This window comes from Corapipo altera, unplaced genomic scaffold (assembly GCF_003945725.1).
Source record: "Corapipo altera isolate COAL_440 unplaced genomic scaffold, ASM394572v1 268, whole genome shotgun sequence".
NCBI lineage: Eukaryota > Metazoa > Chordata > Aves > Passeriformes > Pipridae > Corapipo > Corapipo altera.
The window spans coordinates 5,734,597-5,752,936 of NW_020884901.1; the positions used below are offsets into that span (position 1 = coordinate 5,734,597).

The 18,340-nt window shown below is 44.9% G+C and overlaps 1 protein-coding gene across 1 annotated transcript; it reads right to left on the reverse strand.

Annotated features, from left to right (window-relative positions):
* Positions 1–839: 839 nt before the first annotated feature.
* Positions 840–17,960, reverse strand: PKN3 (protein kinase N3). The gene is made up of 22 exons (XM_027649724.1): positions 17,857–17,960; positions 14,436–14,718; positions 14,161–14,309; positions 13,231–13,360; positions 12,983–13,134; positions 12,413–12,608; positions 11,927–12,118; positions 11,563–11,672; positions 10,939–11,082; positions 9,907–9,982; positions 8,315–8,501; positions 7,486–7,597; positions 6,576–6,652; positions 5,663–5,729; positions 5,039–5,130; positions 4,501–4,677; positions 4,348–4,410; positions 3,723–3,799; positions 3,055–3,197; positions 2,715–2,822; positions 2,080–2,160; positions 840–1,679 (listed from the first exon to the last, which is right to left on the reverse strand). Exons 1-22 carry the CDS (start codon positions 17,878–17,880, stop codon positions 1,467–1,469), a joined length of 2,853 nt encoding a protein of 950 aa, XP_027505525.1. The 5' UTR covers positions 17,881–17,960; the 3' UTR covers positions 840–1,466.
* Between the last annotated feature and the right edge of the window lie 380 nt (positions 17,961–18,340).

Consider the following 18,340-nt stretch of genomic DNA (forward strand, 5'->3'; position numbering starts at 1 on the left):
GTGCTAACAATCCAGTGTGCTACTTCCCACTTCACAGTGGCCTTGACCTTAAGAAAAGCCACAAAACACACCACAGGGGCCAACAGCCAACTGTTACCACTCAAACAACAGCAAGGAAAACGTGTATCCTGCTCCAAAGGGGCCAGTGTCCTGCCAGTCTGAGCAGGAGGTTGAAAGGACCTTTGTAGGAGGGAATTTTCAGCAGCAGTTATACTTGGCTCTGAAAATAGGAAATCCAGGTTCAGGGTGTTTTGCACAAACACAGCTCTTACTGAGTTGAATTCTGAAGCATTTGGACCAGTCCTGGTTTAACAAGGCCAAATCTCTAGGTCCTTATCTCCAGATCAGCTCAGCTGCCTTAGTCCCCCTCCTGTCTACATCTGGTAAAGAAAAACTGAAAGAGCAATGACTCTGTCCCTGTTTGCATCAGTGTGATGCTTCCACCTTCCCTTTTTGCCCAACAAGGTAACATTATGGATTTAAGAGATGCAAATGTATCTTATTAAGTATAATTACAAGGTATTTTACCAGGCAAATGAAATCATCTTTGACTTGGTGTTTTTTCAGTATTAACAGTCATTACTTAGCTGTCCCCAAAAAAGATGCAGGATATGCACATTGATAAACTGTGGGGAGAGACAACCTGACTGCAGTCTTTGGTATGTGCCAGCTGATGACACCATGCAATATGTACACACAGACAACCTGAGTGAGAAGGAAGAAAGAAAATATTACTATTGACATTTACAGAGCAAAATAAAATCCTGCCTGTTGAGCAGACTGTGGTTAGCCCTAATCTAAAACATTCAGGGAACACAAAGGAGATGAAAAGCTGAACATTTAATATAAGGAAAGATATCTTTATTTTCAAAAAAGGAAAAACGTGCAAAGCTGTGGGGGTTTATATCATTAAAAACAATGGCTAATATTTGGCATCTTTAAAGAAGTAGAAAGATTAATTTTCCTTAAGATAAATCACTTGGATCATTATCAAACATCATTGTCTTGGTTATGTTAAAATCCACTCCTTGTCTGGCATACACATATTTATGAGTGGGAAATGGCATAAAATCATTACCAGGAGGAAATGCTGCATCTCTTCTCTAGAAAATAGGTGAGAAGAGGCCATTCCCCTGCTACTCTACAACTTTAAAAAGCCACACTACTTACTTAGGCTTTTTTCAAAGAGTAACCTGGGCTGAAGAGATGACTTGAGTCCAGCTTAAATTCCAAACTTCCATCTATATTCAGTGACAGCAGAAGATATATCCAGTCAAACATTAATTATTCCTTAATGATAACTGACATCCAGGATCCCTCCAACAAATGAGGCTGGAAAACCCACAGCACATTAACTGCTGCAGGGCAGCACTACCTGTACTATGGATCCTGTTGATTTTTCCACTGCCCATGCCAAGTCCTCTCAAGGTGGTAACAATCTCTTCATGTTTTGTATGGCACAGGAGTCACACATCTAAAAGGTGTCTGGAAACAAAGTCAAAGTTCTTGAAGACAGTCTGCTCCTTGTGGGTGAGAAGAGCAACCCTCTCGGGGGGAGTGAGGATTGGCTTTTGGGAGGTGAACTCTTCATCAAAGTTGCTGATGTCTGTTGGATCTCTCAACGTGGGCACAAAGGGGGGCTTCAGTCTCCTGGCAAGCAAGGCATCCCAGTCAATTCCCTGTAAGAGAAGGAAGGGAACAAGCCAGATTGACAAATGCAGCTGCCATCAAATAGACTGACTGGCAATCACTGTCATCACTTAACAGCATCTTTGACGCTGCAGCTTCATTTAAAAAGGAGTATTTGTTGATGTCTCTAAAGTTGACTGTATTTGCACATAGAAGCAGCACAATCAGAAATAACAAAGGGGCTCTGGCAGCTTACAGATCCCAGAAAACACTTGGGATGTCATTTCAACTGTGAATTAAAACACAAATTCCTGAATGGAGCAATGAGGTGCAACAGAAACTATCACTAAGATCTCACTAATGGAAATATGCCTTGATACCAACAGAGAGTAAATCACTCTCAGCTCAGATACAAAAAATGATGAGGAGGGAAATAAAGTGAGTTCCTACCTTAAAAAAGGGCTGGATTTTAATCTCTTCTGCATCTTTCTCCCCTGCTCCCAGTCTACGCTCTGGACATTTCCGAAGCAGCTGCAGAAATATCGGTTCAAAATTAAACAGCAGGAACAAGGATGGACAGAAATAATGTTCCAGAGAGAAAAACAAAAGAAAGGGGATGGACTGATCCCTCAGTATCTTCTCATTTTCACTTGGTGCACCAAGGTCATCTGCCAGGAATAGCTCAGACCTAGTTTCTTGTAAACAACTTGCCAACAGCAATAAGATACCTGCTATAAACTGCGTGAAGCATCTCAGCTTAATTGTGCACCTGTGACTATGGGGTCACATTCAAACCCTGAGTCCAGCCATCCCCACTGAATGGCTCTGACACTCCTGCCCTTGAATCAACACTTCTCAGTGTCAGACTTAGCAGGAACAGTAAGCAGCCTGCTTAGTCATCCTTACACAGAAGGACTGCATTTATGTAAAGAGATGGAAAGGAAAAATATGTGTAAATGTTAAATGTTTCCTTAGTCTGTGTAGGCAGCTCCAGATTACACACACAGATGTATCCAGTCCTAATTGAGTCCCTCTGGATCCACTCACAGTTCCTCAGGCTCCCAGAGACCCACCAAGCCCATTACCTTCCGGATTATAGAAAGTGCCTCAGCTGAAAGGAATCGTGGATACCGGACTTCATCATTGACAATGCTGTCAAAGACTTCCTCCTCATCATCTCCAGGGAATGGTGACTGCAATGGGGACATTCTATTATTTAATACAAATACCACCCACTCCTCACTATTAAATAGGGATGAGAATAGCAGGGAGCTGTTGGATTAATTAACGTTTGGCAAGTACAACGAATGAGAAAAATGTAACTGAAGTAATAATAAATAACTGGCTACATTTAGCAAATTTTCTCTGAAGTGGTCTGGTCCCCAAGACTGGTTAGTGAGATCCCCTAAGGAAATGTGGTCTTACCTCACCAACAAGCATCTCATAAATGAGCACACCCAGTCCCCACCAGTCCACTGCCCGTGTGTACGAGATGTCCGTCAGGACTTCAGGAGCCAGGAATTCAGGGGTGCCACAGAAGGTGTTTGTCCGGTCTCCAAAACCTATTCCTGTAGGAAAAGGACACTTGTAAAATCCAGCACACATAACTGAATGGATCACAGGCAGCCTTGCCTCTGAGAGCTGTAGTTTGTCACCTGATGTTGTTACCTGGGTAAGAGTTCTTATCAAGGCTTGTAAATGCCAGTGAGGAAATGGGAAACCTGAGGCCCCCAACAGCTCCAAATAACAAATATACAGACAGTGCTCAAATAAACAGCAAAACCAAGAAAACCTCCTGCAGATTCCATTGCTCATTTACTCATGTGCACATTTTATAGTATCCTATATTCTGGCTCCTTTGAACAAACAAGCACATTTTAAAAGCCTTCACGGGTTTCCTGAAGATTAAAGGACAAAGTACTCTTCCCAAGTTCATCATAGGTGAGGTTTTTTGTTGTTTGGTTTGTTGGGTTTTTTTGTTTTTCTTTTAATTTTTAAAATGGGAATTAATACAAGTTACACACATACACTTACTACAGCCCAGATCCTAAACTAATCCTCATGGCTCCATTTCAGCTTCTCCAGTCCCTCACCTTCCTTACACAATCCAAAATCTGCAATCTTCACGAATCCTTCAGCATCTAAAAGGAGATTATCCAGTTTCAGGTCCCTGCAGGCAAAGGAGATTAAGAAAACAGTGGCTGAAGTCTCAGGAATGCCATCCAACATATGTTTTTTGCAAGAGGCAGAAGGTAGTGTTAATAAACAGAATAAAAACTAAACTGAGTAAAGTCTACATTTGGTTTAAATCATGCATTATTTGGAAGACTCCCCTTAATTTATTGATATTTTCCTCTAAACAAAAGGCTCACAAAGCAGCTTTGAGCTGAGTGGGGCTAAGTCATCTGGAAAAGGGCTCCCACAACAGCATGACAAATTACTTGACTACCAAGAAAAAAGGAAAGCAGTAACTTAACAGGTGCCCCCCAGAATGTATTGACATGTCACAGAGGATTAATCACCTGCAACATGCCAGATGAACTGCTTCTAGGTGACTTTCTTTACTGTGAGCACGATGAACATGCTGATAGCAACAGGCAGTGGAGGATATAAAGACAGACAGAAAGATTAGAAACCCCAGCAAAACAGTGAGCTCCAGACACAGCTACAGGAGAAACCAACTTCCAAGTTGCCAAACTTGAGTCTCTGCTGCATTACCTATAAACAATTTTCTTCTCATGCAAGAACTGGAGCCCCAAGACTACACAGGCTGTATAAAACCTAAAAGACAGAAACAGTTATCAGGAAATATATTATGAGATTCGAGTTAAAAATTTATAGCGCCTGGAGAGTTGACTAATTCTAACTCACTGTGCCATGTGCTCTGGAAAGACATCCTCGTGTATGCGCATCATCAGATCCCCACCTGGAGTGTATTCCATCACAAAACAGGCATGATGAGGTGTCTGGAAACACGCAAACATGTTCACAAGGAAGGGGTGATCAGAAGAATTGACCACTTCAAATATTCTCTTCTCACAGTTCAAGCTGCCGGGATTCAAAGAACAAAAACATCAATGTTAAAACCTGGCAGAAAAGACTGTTTTGAGCAAGATAGAATGAAGGAGAAAATCATTACATCTTAAGTTAGAGAAACAAAAAGTGAGGGCCAACGCAAATATTTCTCTTATACACTTGCAAACCTTGACTTTTAGAGGGTTCTTCAGGTGTCATTCTCACAAAAGTTAGACCCCATTATAAGTTTCCTTATTCCTGATTTTAGTTATCCAAGACTTAAGGTTACATTTAACCTTAACAGTACCATGGCCAGAACACATCATACCAACACTTGATTACAGGTGTGTTAACTCAGCCTCTGGCAATAGTACCATCCCCAAACAAAGCTCACCTATCAATTTCATCTCTCCTGATAATGTCTTTTTTCTTCAAGGCTTTGATGGCATACAGCTTCCCAGTTGCCTTGTATTGGGCCAGCAGTACCTGAAAAACAACAGAAAAGCTGTACTTCAAACAAATCTCTTCAACTCCCATTGACACAAACTATTTCCATCCATTCCAGACAGTCATTCTCAAAACCCAGCTCAAGGAACTCCAAAACCAGAGCTCTGCTCCTTGAGCTGCAGCAGTGCAGAAGGATGTCAGTGTAAGTTATGTTCTCACAGCTGGCCCAGTGCTTCACGAGCTCTCACAGCAAGCAAGCACGTAGATTTTGGGAATGGAGCTATTCCACGACTGATCCTCATAATAATGAAAGGGATGGCAATGGTGTGCTTTATGAAATGATTTAGCACTCCCAGGACAGTTTTCTCCAGGCTTTGAAGCCACAAATCTTCAGGAGCTTTGACTGTTAACAAGTTTTCAGCTGCTTGTGTGGCTGGGCTGGGTTTGTTCTGCATCTGCATTGCTACAAATCTCTCCTATACTGCAATGTCTCTATTCAGAGCCCAAAGCAGAGCCCCATCTTCACAACCACAGCCCCACTGCCCTGCTCCACAGTGTCCTTCTGTACTACCTTCCCAAAGTGGCCACGGCCCAGCATAGCGATGCAGTGAAAATCCTCCAGCTGAACTGTCCTTTTCCTGCAGACAAACAGAAGAGTTGCTGAGACAACCCCCAAGAGATGCACCAGCAGATAACAAAGGAGTGTGTGTTTGTGTTAGGGGAAGGAGCTCTCTTTAGCAAAAGGGAAAGCAAACAGCTGTGCCAACCACTCCTCACCTAAGCTGAAATCCTGACAGCTAAGGGCTGCTGCTGTTCTGCCACTGAAAATAGGAACTTTAAAGTGAGGGAAGTGCTCCCAGTGGCAGGGAGCACTTCCATATGTACTGGCAACAAGAGGAACAATCCTGACCCTCCAAGGCTGCTCTCTCTGTCACTTCCTATAACAGGATTAGTTCCCCTCCACCCCGACATCCTTGGGGTGGTAAAATTCAATTTCTCCTACACTCCTTTCAGCAGGCTCAGCATCAGCTGTGGTAATCAGACATGAACATGTCCACAGTGCTGGCAGGACAAGGGCATAAGGAGAAAGGAAGTTCTCAAACAGGAACTGGAAATAAAACACACTGAGACAACAGACATAACATGTTGCTGGAAAAAAGTAGATGAATAAAGAGATGCTTTAGAATGTAATGTCAGCTATAAGGAAACTCAGGCTACAGAACCGCTAGGAAAGAATTTTTTTTAAAAAATAAAAACCTAAATGCTTTAGTCCAGGATCATCTTTAAAAGGCAACAGACACTCCATACTCCTCCAGTGAGTGGAATGAAGAGCTTTCATGGTATTGTCCGCACTCAGCACTAAGAATCTGGTGCTAAGAAATCAAAGCACACCTTAAGCAGAATTTTAGACTGCATGCTAAAAAATTTCAGCCCAGTGACTCTTTAACCCATGATCCAAGGCAGCCCGTGCTGTCCACAGTTACCTTGGAGATGTTGGGATTGGAAATCCTGTTACAGCAGAACTGCAGGACTTCTCCTCAACATGCAGCCTCTTCAGGCACTAGGAAGAAAAAGAAAAATACAGTGGGTCATCCTCTGGAATCTGACCTGAACACCCACATCCAAATTTTCTCCTCTGTCAAGATCCAGCATAACCACAGCCAAGTTCTTGCAGTTGGTCATCACCTCTGCTCAGGGGGAAGCAGCGTGAAAACAGATTGCCTGTGGGCACATAAAGCTATTCCCACATAAAATATTTTTTATAGGGTCAAATCTTTTAAAATAAACACTTCTAAAAGTCTAGGGTAGAACATTTCCTTCCTAGAAAAAAGGCCTGTCACGTCAAAAGAGTCACAATGATCAAAGACTAGTTTCCTCTATCACCAAGGCAAATGAGAAAGGGTAAGACGTGGTAGAACACAGGTCATTAACCATTTTACGACTCAAAACAATTTTCCTGCTCCTTCCCATCAGAAAAGCAGAGCTGCTCTTGGTTTTGCCCATTATTTTAATGACAAAGAACTTCATCTGCTCCTAAAAGCCTGCTGGCCCTCCTTTCCTGCTTTCTCTGGGTAGTCATCTGTTCTGTACTCTTGCTCTGGACTCCCAGTGCTGACCTACCTCCATTTTGTTTCTCTAAGAAAAGCAAATTATAATTTTTTTAAAAAAGGGAAAGAAAAGAGAAAGAGAAAGAGAAAGAAGTGTAACTCTTTGTGAAGACTCCATGCCAAAATAGCACCCTGGATTCTGAATCCCTGGAGATCAGACAGCTAACAAGGAGGTGGTTGCCTAAAGTACAGTGAATTTCTGCAGTAATAAACAAATAAGAAGGACCAGGTTTTGAAAGGACACCAACCAACAAAGACAAGCTTCCCAATTAGCCCGTGTGATTACCGGGGAATCTGCAGGAGATGGTGCTGATTCCTTGGAGTTGGCCATCAGGAAGAGGCGTGGAGGTTTGGGTGGTGCTTCATCAGCAAAGGTGAGCTTAGCCACAGGGAAGTCACTGCATTTGTGAGACAGAATTGAAGGAGATTCTGCCTTAGGGATGAGTATTGTACACAGACACCTTTGTGTCACTTTTGCTGTGTTAGTTCAGTCCAAATCACTGAACAACAGGATTCCCTGATTCACACCAAAAGTCTACGAAGTATCAACAAAGTCTTCTAAATTAATTAAAAGTTGGTTAGACTCACATTCCAACACTGGCTTTCTGGCACTATAAAATCAAGGAAATAGGTATGATCAAGAATGTATAGGAAATCTTGATTTTTAGTACTGACACAGTAGTTGACTCAAGTATTTTTCTTTTCTAGGTCTTGTGTGTCAGTGGGAATAATCTCTTTAGAGAATGACTGATTCTCTAAAAATTAACTCCAACAATTAAAAAATTTATTTTGGGTGAACTTTCTTCTACAGCACATTTAAAAGCTCAGCTGTGTCCCTTCTGAGTGCCACACTAGGCCAGTGGTTGGAGTACATGTGCATTTTTATCACAACAATCACATGGTGACCTTGCCTACATAGGTTACTGTACTGGTGAAGACATTTAATGAGTGGAATTTTCTTTCCTTTACAGCACAGAAATTTTACATCTTTTTGTGTAGATAGATACATTTTTCTCATCAGTGTCTTCTTCCACCTTAGTAAGATGTAACAGAATTTTAATATCTATCCCACACCCATTCCAGTGTCATCCAGCAACACTCAGAACATGACTTACCCACTCAGTTTGGACACTGAATCTGTAGGACTTTGTGGGGAAACTGGAGAAAAGTCTGTCTGAGTGGGATCATGGAGTGGGGGACTCAGAGTGCTGATGGAGCTGCAGGGAGGGAGGAAACTCATCATCAGGCGACCCCAGGCAGCAACATTCATGTTCATCTGAGGAGCTCGGAGAAATTCCTTCCCTGGAGGAGTCAGAGTCAAAACACCAGTGAGATGACAACACATACAGTCTCATGTAATTATAGTTTTCACCCAAACACCCATGAGTTATCCAAAAAGGTAGCCCACCCCTGGGAAAATAGGCATTTTTCAGGGAAGAAAGTTTAATAATGATGTTGAAATACATCTAATATTTCACCTAAGTTCAACTCCATATAATATCATAACAATCCTCAAGATGAACTTGCATAATGTTAAAAGTTTATATTCTTTTAAGTCAGATTTTCTTGTATTTCTACACTGCATTTTAATCATGCAGCCGGTTAACAGAAAGTTTTTGAAAATGTCTTAAAAAGAGTTAAACAATTGGGATGTTTCATCATCTTTACTACTTTCTGAAGAATATAAATATAAAATCTCATTTATTCCCACTGCCACAAAATCTCAGTATGTAAAGTTTTACCTTATTCAGCCTCTCAAGGAAGAATTTGCAGAGAAAAAAGGAAGTATGTAAGTTATTCCAGTCCATAAATCTCATGAATCTGAGATGCCAGCTTTAAAGACTTGACAGACAGTCATTAGCCTGTTCATGACAGTCTTCCATAATTCAGAATTTTCCAGAAAACCTTCCAAAATCTGCTCATCAGTAACAGCATTGCTGGTTAAATTAGTGCAGTTTCAGTCCCGGATCTTACAACAGAATCATGGAATGGTTTGAGTTGGAAGGGACCTTAAAAATTATCTAATTCCAACATCCTCTGCCATGGGCAGGGACACCTTCCACTAGCCCAGGTTGCTCCAAGCCCCATCCAACCTGGCCTTGGAGACTTCCAGGGATGGGGCAGCCACAGCTTCTCTGGGCAACCTGTGCCAGGGCCTCCCCACCCTCACATGGAAGAATTTCTTCCTAAGAGTTCATCTAACCTTGTCCTCTGGCAGTGGGAAGCTATTCCCCCTTGTCCAGTCACTCCAGTCCCTTGTCCAAAGCCCCTCTCCAGCTCTCTTGGAGCCCCTTTTTATGCACTGAGAAGGGCTCTAAGGTCTCCCCAAAGCCTTTTCTTCTCCAGGCTGAGCAGCCCTAAGTCTCAGTCTGCCTCCAGACCAGAGGTGCTCCAGCCCTCTGAGCACCTTTGTGGCCTTTGCTCCAAGAGGCCCACATCCTTCTTATGCTGGAGGCCCCAGAGCTAAGAAGTCTGTTAAATAACCAGCAGTTATATCTTCCTGCCAATGTTAATTGTGAATAGCAATGCTGTGACAATGTCACACCACAGACTGTGCTGCAGCCAGGCTGCCTGCACTTACTGACTGAACAAACTTCCACATACACAGTAATTAGCAGGCATTTTAATGTCTCACAGATTGAATGGGAAACCCCTGCCCTCACCCTCGTGCCCCAGACAGTGAGCACTTGGCTGTCCAGCCCCTCACCTTTCTGCTTGGGGAAAATGCGCTTCTGTCGCTGCAGTTTTGGCTTCCTCTCAATGACAGGATTGCAGAACATCACCTGCCAGAGAACCACAGGGATCTGTCAGGATTCTTCGTTCAAACTGTAAACCCAAACTTTCCCACATGCCTGTTCCCTCGTCAAGTTCTCCATTCCTATCTGTTTGGTAAGTCAAGAGTCACTTCCATAGACTCCAGACTGTGCTATTCTGGCTTTAGTCTCTAAACAGCTGTTAACTCAACTGTGGGTTTAGCTGTCAAAATTCTCTGCTACTGGGAATGTAGAAAACTCCTAGAATTAAGACTAATTCCTATCCCAAAGAAAATTTCTCCAATTTGTAAAGCCATGCATAAAGAACACATCCATTTGTAGGGTAACAAGCACAGTAGTTCATGGCACAGAAGTAAAAATCAAAAATAACAAAACCAGCCACCACAAAACAACCACAAGAAATCAAGAAGGCAGGGAGACGAGACAAATTTTGGTACATGAGGTTCAGATCCTACTTTGGAAAGACAACCACAGGAACTTCCATCACAACACAAAGGAGAAAGTACAGTGGCTTTTAAGGGATTATCTAGCTGATCTCTTCACTGATGGTACTTTAAGATATTATTAGCCTCAGAAAGATGATAAAATAAGCATAGCCAGAGGGAATTTGGATCTCTGATTCTGCAGTCTGTGATTCAATCCTGACCATTAAGTTTAATTAAAGTGCCACTGATGATTCATAATGAAAGCAAATAAAAACCAATGGATTTCACAGGACACACACACATAATTACAGTGGAGCAGCTGAAGAGTCACTCCAGGCTATGGCATGTGTACATCTATTATACTGTGTTGTTCCTTATTCTTATGTGGGATGTTGGTGCAAAGGGATTTCAGGAGTCATTCTACCCTTGTGGATTACTGCTCCTTCCATTCCTTGTACTCTGGGTTGAACAACTGCTTTCAGGGCAGGCACCCTAACCAGACAGAGTTCTCTGAAAAAGAAACAAAGCTTACATTTATACCTCTGCAAAAAGCATCCCCTGGGGCTCGAGCGAGAGGCACATCCCGTGACGTTCGTTATCCAGAAAATCATCCAAACGCAAAAACTTCACTGCACAGAGCTCTCTCCAGTCCCTCCAATAAACTGCAATTTCTAGCTCACGAGACTGGTGAGATGGGGTAGAAAAACAAACAAAAGCACAAGAGTTACATCCTGCCCCACGCTCTGGAAATGGCACACGCGCTCCGTTGTAAAAGAAAAAAAAAGTCTATAAAAAAGAGTACACATAAAAGATTTCTTTAGTCCCCCTCTTCTCTGCTTTTCATGTTTTCAGATCTTCTTAGCTACAGACCATCTTGGAGGTTGCTGTCTTGGCTCCCCATTTAGAAATCCCTGAGAGCCACTTTGCTGATAAGATGAAATAAAACTTCTCAGATAAGCAGAGAAGGACAACAGATGCTGCTCAGGCTGAATGTCTGGCAGAGATGCTCTGCCTTCAGGGGAAGGCTGAGATAAGTGGCACATCAAAGGACATGGGGACAGCAGCAATAGAGAGTTGAATCGAGTGGAAGGGCAGCTAAACAAGCAAATCAGGTAAGGAGAAATGGGAAAACAAACACAGCACAGGAATCTGGGGCAGACTCACCCGGTCCAGCTCAATGACAAAGCTCTGGTCCCATGCCTGGTTATTAACTGATCCCCAGTTTGTTTGGCCAACCACTTTGTTGTCCACTTTGAGCACAGCAAGGACCTCATCTGGACAAAGGAGAAAACATGGACTGTAACCTTTTACCAAAGAAAACCTCTCACGCTGAAGGTGAACATCCCAACCAAATGTAATTTCTAGGACAGTTCTGGAACCAGGTGTGATGCAATACATTCTCTCTATTAGCTTTGCAGAAATCAGGTGTTTTATAACAACACTGATACCAGGCTAAGCCAGCACCACGATGAGAAACCTCCTTGCTCCCATGTGCCCCTCAGAGGTCAACAGTGAACTCCATACTCACTGCATGGCTCTTCACTCCGCAGGTACTTCCCTGCAACCCCACGGCCATGGATGCCCAGGCCAACTCGTGTCCGGGAAAGGGACCTCAAATCACTTGGGCTGCCACAGATGGGAGAAGAACTAGTCATTCGGGAACGTCCTGGAACGTTTTCCAACAGATCCTGACACCCCATCAGTCTCACTTCCAGTGTTCCTGAGGAATTTTAGGAGAGTAAGGAGCATTGTTATGTAAAAGATGAAGTGATTTTAGTCAGCCTGTCCTCACCAAGAATTTCTCAGATTCATTATTTCTTGGTTAATAGTTCAAATCGACTCCACATTAATAGACTGCAAATCCACATGATCAGAAAGCTCTCCTGGCCTAGAAGACATAAGTCCAATTCCTAGAAAATCCAATGTCCATAGAACAAGAAGCATTACAACAACAGAAAGAAATACAACTCCCTTTTCCCCTCTCACAGCAAGAGGCCATGCAGGATTCCTGTACCTGTGAGGGCTGTGGGTTTGATGACTGGGGTGGGCTGGATGCTGCCATGCCGGGCTCCCAGGGACGAGGTGTTCACCAGTTCCTGTTTGATGAGTGCTCTCTTTGGGTGATCAGGAGAAAGCTCACTGAGCTGCCGTTCCAAGGACAAGCGCAACAGGTCAATCTTCTGAGAGGACTCTTGCAAACGACCCTGAGCCTACCAGTGGGAAGTGGAACAGGAAACAGGCAGGAATTCTCAATGTGCAGCCCCAGTCAAGGTACTATTAATCCTTTGTGAACTCAAGTAAGCTTCAAAATAACACAACAAGACAACATCTTGCTAACAAAGGAACAAGATGAAATATTTTCCCATAGGTCTTGAGCACCCCATCAATGTCACTTTTGATGTTCCTGAGAAATTTCACCAAAGGAAGGAATGCTATCCCTAGAAGGGAAAGTGACCCCAATCAGTCTGTCCTCACAGAGAGACAGGAACTTCCTAAATTAGCAACTTGGTTACCTCCATTCATGCTAAATCACTAATGTGGAGGCATGAAACCACCCAAGAAGGCCTGAGCAACACCCACTTACCTCAGCCAGGAACTTGCGATCCTGGACCCGACTCCCCCCGAGGATCTTCAGCACATTTTTTGCCCCCTCAGCAACAGCAGCTTCGATGTGCAGGTGGTGCCTCAGCTCCTCGATACGCAGCTCCAAAGCACTGATGGTGCTCCCCACCCTCACTGGCCAGACAGAACATGGCAAGGATGAAAATCCACTGAGCACTGTGGATCTTACAGCTTTGGGTGCATCTGCTCTGGGCTGTATCAGCATTTTACCTGCTGGGTCCACGGCATCTTCCATCCCTCCTGCTGCCTGAGACACTTTCACAATGTGCATGCGGATTATCTCGATCTTGGTCTTGCTGTCCTGAAGCATCTGCTGAGCTGTTGCCAGGAGCTTCCGCTCCTGCCAAGGGAAAGCAGACGCAGAGAGAGACCCATGATCATTAAAAACGGGTTACAACGATGTGCTGACTCATGAAGGTGAGGTGGCACTTGCAAGAAGGGTCACAAATGACCCTGGGATGGAATACAGGAGTGGTTATGTAAAGCAGGCACCCCTGAGGGTCAAGGACTGAGATCACAGCCTCCATTTGCAGAGGGAAAGGACAGGTCAAGGACATGTCCAGTTAATACCAAATCCTGCAGTCACTGAGACCTGTTGTTCCCTGGCTAATGGCACTCACGGTGCTCTGGGAGCAGAGGTTTTGAACAAATAAAAATATCACAACCCTTCACACTGCTGGTCTTACTGAATTAACCTTCCTAATAAGCTTGGATTTTAAATTTTTTAAGTTATCCTTTGGCTTTTAAATATGATTACGCCAAACTCAAAAAGTGGGATGAATGTGAGCCCAGTAAACTTCTGAAAACTTTTCTCACATAAAGAGATGCTACTTGCTGTGCTTTATAACAACCCAGTGATATCCAAACATCACACCAAATCAGTGTTCAGTTCCAATGCTTTGTCAACTCTTTCCTCAAGTCAGTGACTAAACGTGCCTCTTATTCCACCCTAATGTGCAGAAACATGATGTCCTGTCACTATGCTGAGACCAAAAACGCAGAGCTAGGATTCAGCAGGCAAGCTTTGCAAATGCATTTTTCTCCCACACCAATTACCAGAGAGAGATTTGTGTACAGACTTCAAATACGAATTTTGATCCGAGAATCCATGTTCCAATGTGGCTGATTATTCCTGCTTACCTTGGATGTTGAATACATTTGGATCATGTTCTCAGCTCCTTGTTTCACTTTCATTTCAACATGCAGCTGCTTTTTCAGAGCTTCAACCTTCCTTGCCATGGGGTCTGGGTTTCTTTCCCAGAGACAAGGATCTGGAGATGCAGATCCATCTGCACAAACAACACAATCAATTGTCATCTAATACCATTAATCATCTTCTCTTGTATCAATTCCATATCTATAACCATTGAACCACTATGGGACAATTTTCCTGTCAGTCATGCCCCAAGACCTACCTGTCTTACCCTCCTCTTTGTCTGTTATTACAATCCTTGCATTGAGCTCCTGCAGCTCCCAGTGCAGCTGCTCCAGTTTCCGGTTGGAAGATTTCAGCACGTGCTCGATATGAACAAGGTTCTTTCTGTCCGTCGTCGCTTTGCGCAGGTTTTCTGCTCCCTCTTTGATCTTCAGCTCTTTCTGTATTGCCCTGCGAAGCAGCTCCTTCTCACCCTCCAGTTTCTGCTGGAAACTTGGATCCATTAAGTTCACACCATTGTCCAGCTGCAAGAGGCAGCTGCCCTGCAGCCAAAGAGTGTTGGGCAAGAGGATTTCAGAGAGAACACACTCCAACCATTTTTATGGCACAGCAATACCCTCATAAGATTCCGCTCCTTTGTGTCGTTCAGAAATTCTGAAGACAAATCTTTTCATCAGATTTTCAAGACCTACATTTCAATTACAGAGGACAGAACACAACTTTGACCTTAACACGCCCTTAATTTGGTTTTAAACCATAACAGAGTAAAGCCTTCATCTTACTTGTCTCCTTGTTATTTAATGTCTACTCATGACTTTGTTCTTCAAGTATCAAAGCCCAGCCAACATTTGCTCTTGTTCTGATCAACATTAATTTTTACCAGTACGATGTTGCAGATACAGATTTTTATCTGATTATGCCTTGATGCTGACCGCTCAAAGAAAAATCTCAGATAATTTGATAGAGCTTTTAGAAATCACATAAGCATGTGTTAACTCCCAGCTATTAGCCTTGAAGAAGAAAAATGTAAACCCTACAGCAGTTTCTACAAATGAACAAGCAAAAGAATAAGTTGGACTGTCTGCTGTACCTAAAAAGGTGAGCAGAGTGGTGTCTCAGTCTCTAACCTCTAAAGGCCACTTCAAACATTATTATTGTTATAGGTTGCATTAGTAGCATTCACACTTGTTATGTTGCTTTACATCATTTCCAACAGCACTTGTTCTAGTGAAATGTGGCTCAGGAACAGCTCTGGACAGAACTGCTCTGTCACAGACTCTGGACATGCCCGGTTTGGGCAGAGCAGAGGTTTTATCTCACTGCCCAAAAAAAACACTGGACTCAGACAGGAGCTGCAAAGCACCCCTGAGGATGCCACTTAACACCAGAAGAGATCCAAGCAAGAGCTTGTGTTTCTCCTTTCAACAGGAAGAGAGGTTTTAAGGCATTCAAAGCAATGAAAACATTAATAACTTCACATTAATGGCTCATATTCATTGCTCAAATCCAAAAGAAATGGTCAAGCCCCACTACAGTAACTGAGTTAATGTCACACAGCACATCAGTGACTAAAGACAGTACTCAGGAATCCCGACTTGCTTTCACACCCTGTAACAGGCTGACCACATTTCCAACAACAAACCACATTGGGTTTGTGTTACTCCTGTACAATACTGCACTTTTGAGAGTGTGCTGTGCATCCAAAACCTAGGCCAGAAACAATCCTTTAATCAAAGACCCAATCAAACACCCTCAATCAGTTTTTGCTACAATTTCAGTCTAATAAGAAAAAGGGAAAAAAACTATTTTAAAAGTTGGCCTAAACCCAAGTTTGGGCCACAATAGCCAAAATAGGAGTTGTTCAGATTGGTAACAAAACAAAAAGGTTCAGATTAACATCCTGATTCCAGGAAGTTCTCGCCCAATTAGTAAAGCCAGGAACTAAGCCAGAGCTTTGAAAAACATCCAAAGTTTTGTGAGGAATAACTTGAATCATGGAGTTCCTGAGTCACAGGCAACCTTTACCAGCTCTAAGTTGGAAAATCAAAAAGGTCTTTATCCACTCTGTTGCAAGTGACTAAAAGGAGTTTGTTGGTTGCAATTCTCATTTAAATAATTAATAAAAGCACAGAGACTTATCTTCTATCCAAACTATGCAAATGGGTGTAAGCAAATCTCCCCCTGGATCCACTCAGAGCAAAGGTGCTCAATATGGAGACCTGGGTATTGATTCAGAGAACAGGTATAGTTGGGCAGTTCTTAATTTTTCTTCCACATCACTCTCTGCCAAAAGCTAATCTGAACATCAGTTAATGCACCATGTTGACTTTCTAAATATATAGAGATTGTAAGCATGATATGTTTTACTGGATCCTTCTTCCCCTCTGTGCATGAGGAAGTGCCATAACACCGACATTGTTTGCACCAGGAAGATTAAATATTCCATTATTGAAGAGGATGGAAAAGGTAAATTTGCATTTGCTTTTGCATTCTGGCTCATGAATTTTGGTGGGGTCAAACTCCAACACAATCCTGAAACATATTTACAGCTTGTAGAGAAATACCCAAACAAGCTGAAATTAGCTCCCTTTTGGTGCTTGCAGTGAAGGCTGCCAGAGCTCACCCAGGGCTTCCGCCAGGCTCGTGTCTTACCCAAGTGTCCAGTCTACTTCCTCATAGCAAAAATTTCATCATTATCAGAGTTACACATAATCCTCTGGACTGCAGCCAGTAAGATCCCTTCCCATCCCATCCCATCCATTATACCCATGGTGAAGCTTGGAAACAAGTTTCACCTGCACAAAGCCCAGAGCAGACCAGGCCCTTACACTCTCACCACTATCACAGAAACTGATTTATAATTTGATTTAATAAGATAGCATGCCATCCTCCCTGCAGTCCACACACGTTTCCAGCACATCTCAAATCCCATCTTTCCCGGCAACTTTGTGCCGTAGGGATGAGCCCTGCATCCAGCAGCCTCCAGTCAGATTCCCTGCTTACGAGAAAAAGCCACCCCTAACTCTGGAGAAAGGCACTTGTGGTCCTGCCCGGAGCCCCCCCAACTCCAAGGGCGAGGCTGGGAAGCAGCGAGCGCAGGAGGCACCGGGATGGGGAGCACCCGGTGGGGCGGCAGCCAGCGCTCTTTGTGTCTGTGTCTCCGTCCCTTCCTTCCCAGATTAGGCTTGAAGCTTTCTCCTCCAAGGGCGGAGAGCAGGGCATCTCCCCCTCTCCGGGGAGCTCGTTCCAGACACGATTGTTTTCCCAGCACGGAGCCCGGCTGCCCTCCCGGCCCCGCGCCAGCCCCAGCTGCTGCCTCGCCCTCCCACACCTCCCCGACGCCGAATTCCCCTCAGCGGGCACCGACTTGGCCCGAACACCATTTCCTTGAGGCGAAGAGGGACGCTGCTTCCCACACCCTCTCCCATCTCCCCGGGGCGGGAAGCCCCTCGGTGCAGCCCCCTCTGAGGAGGGTCCGCACGGAGCGGGGCGCGGTGCTTCCCCGGCGGGGGGATGGATGGAGGGACCCCCAAAGGGCGGAGCGGGGCGCGGCGCTTCCCCGGCAGGGGGGATGGATAGAAGGACCCCTGAAGGGCACAGGCACCCCGAAGGTCGCGGAGAACCCCCCACTCCCGAGGCGGGGTTCGCCCCGCCACCGCCCCCGAGCCCTCAGCGCTCACCTGCGGGGTCGCCATTGCCGCCATTGCTCCTCCCGGACCGCCCGGACCGGCACTTTTCAAACTCGGCGGTCCCGGGGCCGCCGCCAGCGCCCTCTCGCGGGGCGGGCCCGGGGGAGCCGCCGGCGGGCGGCCCTGGGGAGCGGGAACGGGAGCCCGGGAGCGGGACCCGCCCTTGCCCACACGGCCCCGGGGCAGCCGCCGCTCCCGCCCCCGGCTGAGGTGGTGCCGCCGCCTCCGCCCGCCCTCAGGGGAAACGCGCGGCCGAGGGCCCGTGTGGCGGCGGGAAGGAGCGAGGACGCTGCGGGGAATGAGGTACCGGACACCGCCCCGAGGGGAAGGAGGGGCTGGAGAGGGGCTGGAGGGGTCAGCGACCGCGGTGGCACCGAGACCTTGGGTCCGTGCCAAAGGGAGGCGACGGGGATGCGCAGGGACACATCCCCCGCTCGGCCCCTCTGGGAGAAACCCCTGCGGGTGCCCCTCTTTG

Bases quoted from the DNA above. Each gene is read 5' to 3' on its own strand.
- PKN3 (XM_027649724.1), bottom strand. From the start codon at position 17,880: ATGGCGGCAATGGCGACCCCGCAG. The intron at 12,119-12,412 runs GTACAGGAATCC...AAAATTCCTCAG, and splicing joins CAAACCCACAGCCCTCACAG to GAACACTGGAAGTGAGACTG. The intron at 8,502-9,906 runs GTGAGGGGCTGG...TGACTCCTCCAG, and splicing joins CATTTTCCCCAAGCAGAAAG to GGAAGGAATTTCTCCGAGCT.